The 5,269-nt window shown below is 36.8% G+C and overlaps 2 protein-coding genes across 2 annotated transcripts; both read right to left on the bottom strand.

Annotated features, from left to right (window-relative positions):
• Window positions 1–223: 223 nt before the first annotated feature.
• On the bottom strand, window positions 224–2,504 carry LOC127093921 (uncharacterized). The gene is made up of 4 exons (XM_051032814.1): window positions 1,881–2,504; window positions 1,420–1,568; window positions 433–513; window positions 224–377 (listed from the first exon to the last, which is right to left on the bottom strand). The coding sequence occupies exons 1-4, from the start codon at window positions 2,502–2,504 to the stop codon at window positions 224–226; spliced, it is 1,008 nt and encodes a 335-aa protein (XP_050888771.1).
• A 761-nt stretch (window positions 2,505–3,265) lies between these two features.
• Window positions 3,266–5,034, bottom strand: LOC127093915 (uncharacterized). Its single transcript, XM_051032808.1, has 4 exons — window positions 4,586–5,034; window positions 4,222–4,469; window positions 3,961–4,139; window positions 3,266–3,622 (listed from the first exon to the last, which is right to left on the bottom strand). The coding sequence occupies exons 1-4, from the start codon at window positions 5,032–5,034 to the stop codon at window positions 3,266–3,268; spliced, it is 1,233 nt and encodes a 410-aa protein (XP_050888765.1).
• Between the last annotated feature and the right edge of the window lie 235 nt (window positions 5,035–5,269).

Raw genomic sequence — 5,269 nt, 5'->3', positions numbered from 1 at the left:
GCATAAAAAAAATAATTCAAGAGCATAACTCTACACATCTACTCCCCTTTTTTTATCCAGAATATGACAAACCAAGCAGACATTCTTCAAAGTCAATAAAATAATAGAGATATGCAGTAGTAAAACATGTGAGTTAGAGGTACAAACCATGGAACACAAAGGTGAAATATTCAGGGCAAAGGCCCATAAACAACATAAAAAATCAAACAGAAAGACAAACAACTCAGATGTCTGCAGAAGCATATGATTCATCTGTAGAGGTAGCATCATCAACAACATCCTCATCTTCCTCATCTCCTTCTTCAGCATCACTAGGCATATTCTTACCAGGACTCTCTTCAGCCAAAGATTTTATCAGTCTTTCAAGCTTGATCTTCCTAAAAAATTCAAATTCCAAGTTCACCCCTTAGTTTTTCAAATTGATTTGCATACAATGCCTTAGTGAAAATATCATCCAGTTGCTTCTCAGTGGCCACATGCTCAAGGGTAACAACCTTGTCTTCAATAAGATCCCTGATAAAATGACGACAAATGTCAATATGCTTTGTCCTGTTGTGTTGAATATGATTTTTGGAGATATTGATAGCATTCATGTTGTCACAATATAATGTCATGACATCTTATTTGACATTATATTCTTTTAACATCTGCTTCATCCAAATCAACCAAGAACAACTGCTTCCTGCTGCAATATACTTAACTTCAGTAGTAGACAAGGACACACAATTTTGCTTCTTGCTGAACCAAGATATAAGATTGTTCCCTAAGAAGAAGCAACCTCCTGAAGTGCTTTTCCTATCATCATCACTACCTGCTCAATCTGCATCGCAATACCCTATAAGTAAGGAATTAGATCCATGAGAGTATAACATGCCATACTCACTTGTACCGTGGTTGTACTTCAGAATCCTCTTCACTTGATTAATGTGACTTATTTTGGGCTCAACTAAATATCTTGCACAAACACCTAGAACAAATGTGATGTCAGGTTTGCTAGCTGTAAGGTATAACATGCTACCAATCATGCTCCTGTACAGACTTTCATCCATATTAACACCTTTTTCATCTTTAGATAACTTCAAATGAGTAGGTGCAAGTGTCCTCTTCTGACTAGCATTCTCCATACCAAACTTCTTCACTATGTTTTTGACATACTTATTTTGAGAGATGAAGATAGACTCATCCATCTGCTTCACTTGAAGACCAAGAAAACAGGTTATTTCACCAACAAGACTCATCTCAAATTCAGATTGCATCTACTTGACAAAATGTTGAACCATCTCACTTGACATTCCACCAAACACAATGTTATCCACATATATCATGAGTTTGCCATCCTTCTCCTTAACAAATGGGGTCTTGTCTATTCCTCATTTCCTATAGCCATTATTGACAAGAAACTCTATTATCCTTTCATACCAAGCCATATGAGCTTGCTTTAGACCATAAAGAGCTTTCTTTAGTTTGAACACATGATTTGGAAAAGTAGGATCTATGAACCCCTTGGGATGTTCAACATACACCTCTTCATTTAAGTACCCACTCAAAAAGTCCCTTTTCACATCCATCTGAAATAGTTTGAACTTTATTATACATGTCACTCCTAACAACAATCTTATGGATTCAAGACGAGCAACTGGAGTAAAAGTCTCATCAAAATCTACTCCTTCAATTTAAGTGTGTCCTTGAGCCATAAGTCTGGCCTTATTTCTGGTGACAACCCCCTTTTCATCAGATTTATTCTTATATAACCATTTTGTACCAATGACACTTGTTCCTTCAGGCCAAGGAACCAAATCCCATACTTCATTCCTCTTGAATTGGCGTAGTTCTTCTTGCATAACATTGATCCAAAATTCATCAGTCAAAACCTCATTTACATTCTTAGGTTCAAACTTATAGACAAAGCAAGAATTGGATACAACCTCTCTTGACCCAGTGGTTATTCCTTCATTAAGATTCACTATAATGAGCTCCTTAGGATGATCTTTCTGGATTCTGATAGAAGGACCTTTATTGGCTTGATTGACCTCTGATTTAGTACCTGCAGACTCAGTGTTAGACTCAATGTCTGCTACGTCTTCTAGAGCATCATTCATCTGAGATGGTGTTCCAACATCTTTTTCGACATCAATTTCCTTCTCTATGATTGAATCATCAACCACAATATTAATAGATTCCATCATGACTTTGGTTTTGGAATTAAATACTCTATAGGCTTTGTTGTTTGTAGAGTAGCCCAGAAATATTCCTTCATCACTCTTGGAATCCATCTTTCTTCTCTGTTCATGATAAGCCAAAACGTAACATTTACTTCCAAACACATAAAAGTACTTGACTGTAGGCTTCCTCCCTTTCCATAATTCATAGAGAGTAGCTGAAGTACCAGTTCTCAGAGTGTCCCTATTATGAATATGACAAATAATATTCATTGCTTCAGCCCAAAAATGGTAGGGTAGATGCTTAGCATGAAGCATGACTTTAGCTGATTCTTGTAGAGTCATATTCTTGCGCTCAAAAACTCCAATTTGCTAAGGGGTGATGGGAGAAGATAACTCATGGCCGATACCTCTAGAGGAGAAAAATTCAATAAATTTTCTATTTTCAAATTCCTTGCTATGGTCACTTCTAATTATGACAATTTCATTTTCCTTCTCTCTTTGAAGCCTTTGACACAAATCTTTGAAAACCTCAAAGACAACTGATTTTCCTTGATGAAGTTCGCCCAAGTGAATCTTGAAAAGTCATCAACAATAACATAGGCATACATTTTCCCACCAAGGCTCTCAACCTGCATGGGCCCCATTAAATCCATATGAAGAAGTTCTAGAACCTTTGAAGTAGTCATGTGTTAGATCTTCTGGTGTGACATCTTGGTCTGCTTTCTAATTTGACACTCACCACAGAGTTTTCCTTCCCCAATCTTGAGCTTAGGAATACCTCTGATAGCTTCTTTAGACACAATCTTCTTCACGCCTTTTAGATGCAAATGTCCAAGTTTTTGGTGCCACAATTTGACTTCATCTTCCTTGGACAACAAGCATGTGGAAGAAAAATTAATTTCTTGAGATGTCCATAAGTAACAATTATCCTTAGATTTGACTCCCCTCATCAGTACTTCATTCTTCTCATTAGTGACCAAACATTCAAACTTAGTGAGATTAACTTTGAGACCTTGATCACATAACTGAATGATGCTAACTAGATTAGCAGTTAGACCTTTTACAAGTAGAACATCATCAAGAATGGAGAGTCCTGTACAAGCTTATCTTCCAACTCCTTTAATTTCACATTTATCCCCATCACCAAAAGTGACATAACTGATGGAGTAAGACTTGATGTCCACCAAGAACTTCTTGACCCCTGTCATATGTCTAGACCATCCACTGTCAAAATACCAATCTTCTTTAACTGAAGCTCTAAGAGAGGTGTGAGCTATAAGACTAGTGGTGACAAGCTTAGGTATCCACTCCTTTCTAGTTTCAATCACCACTTGATTAGCCCTAGGCTCTGTTGGACTCCTTGGATAGCCATACAGTTTGAAGCATAAGGACTTTAGATGACCAAAATTTCCACAATAATGACATGTCCAGCGCAATAACTTGCCTCCAGTTTGAGTATTCTGATGTTTGACACAATGTTAAGATATGTGATTAAACATCATTGGCCCAAGCTTCCTTTTTGGAGGAACAAAGTTTGTCACATGAGTTTCTCCTTGTTTATTTAAAAATTGATAATTAAAGCCTATCCCTCTCAAGTCTCCAACCACTTTCCCAACTTGGAGAACTTCATCTAGCACATCAGGACCATTGTTAACATTCTTATAGACTTCATGTTCTTAAGTTTAGAAGTCAACAGGGTCACCTCATCTTGAAGACTAGAGATAGTAGAAAAATATTTTTCTTTTTCATCCTACAATTAAGATATAATTTTCTTCTATTTTTCTCCCAACTGACAAACTTCTTCACTTTTGATGCACATTTCTTTGTAAGAGGTGGCCAATTCATCATAAGATACTTCTTCATCACATGAATCTTCATCATAATCATATCTTCTAGTTAAAGTAGTTACATGTTTAGCAGATTCATTCTCAGGTTCACTTTCAGAGTTATCATCATCGACCAAGAGACAGACAACCCCTTTTTTGTTCCTTGAGATATATAGGGCATTCTGCTATAATGTGTCCAAATCCTTCACACCCATGACACTAAATGCCTTTACCTTGATTGGATTTATCTTCTGTTCTTGTTCTTCTCTGAAAGTCATTGTTCTTGCTGATGTCATATGAGATGTTCTTGACATTTGGTCTTGACTTCCTGTCCATTCCCTTCAGCACCTTGTTGAATTGTCTCCCAAGAAGTACAATAGCATTGGATATTCCCTCATCAATATCCAAGTCACATTGGTTCTCTTCATCTTCAGTGTTGGATACAAAAGTTATGCTCTTGTTCTTCTTTTCAGATCTATCACTAATCCCAATTCAAAAGTTTGGAGTGACCCAACGAGTTCATCTACTCTCATGTTGTTGATGTCTTGGGCTTCTTCAATGGTTGTGACCTTGATGTCAAATTTCTTAGGTAGGGACCTGAGAATTTTTCTAACCATCTTTTCTTTTGATATCTTCTCTCCCAAGGAACTAGATGCATTTTCTATTTCAAGAACATTCATGTGAAAATCATGAATACTCTCATCATCTATCATGTTTAGATTCTTAAATCTGGTAGTGAGAAGCTGAAGTCTAGAGATCTTCACTTTAGATGTGCCTTCATGAGTGGTTCTGAGAATTTCCCATGCATCTTTGGCCATAGTACATGTGTTTATTAACCTGAATATGTTTTTGTCAACTCCATTAAATAAATCATTCAAAGCTTTGGAGTTTCCAAGAGAAAGTTCATCTTCTTCCTTAGACCAGTCCTCTTCAGGCTTCAAGTTAGTAACAACCTTCCCATCTTTTTCCTTCACAACAGGATGTTCCCAACCCTTTATGACAACTTTCCAAGTCTTTCTATTCATATATTTCAGGAATTCCACCATATTTTCCTTCCAATATTCATAGTTGGTGCCATCTGTAAGACCCCAATTTTGACCATAAGATCCCTCATGCTATCTCATCATTTGCATTGGCTTTGGGATCACATCTTGGCATCCTCCTTACCCCTCATTCATTGGGCTGTCATTGGGAGAGATCACCAAGAATATTTGATTGTATCATACTTTATTTTTCATTGTTTACTAACCAAAATACCAAAAATATGTCTATGTATAGCTT

The sequence above is a fragment of the Lathyrus oleraceus genome, chromosome 1, assembly GCF_024323335.1.
Source record: "Lathyrus oleraceus cultivar Zhongwan6 chromosome 1, CAAS_Psat_ZW6_1.0, whole genome shotgun sequence".
Lineage (NCBI taxonomy): Eukaryota > Viridiplantae > Streptophyta > Magnoliopsida > Fabales > Fabaceae > Lathyrus > Lathyrus oleraceus.
The sequence above is the reverse complement of the archived record's forward strand: the minus strand, read 5'-3'. Positions and strand labels throughout refer to the sequence as shown.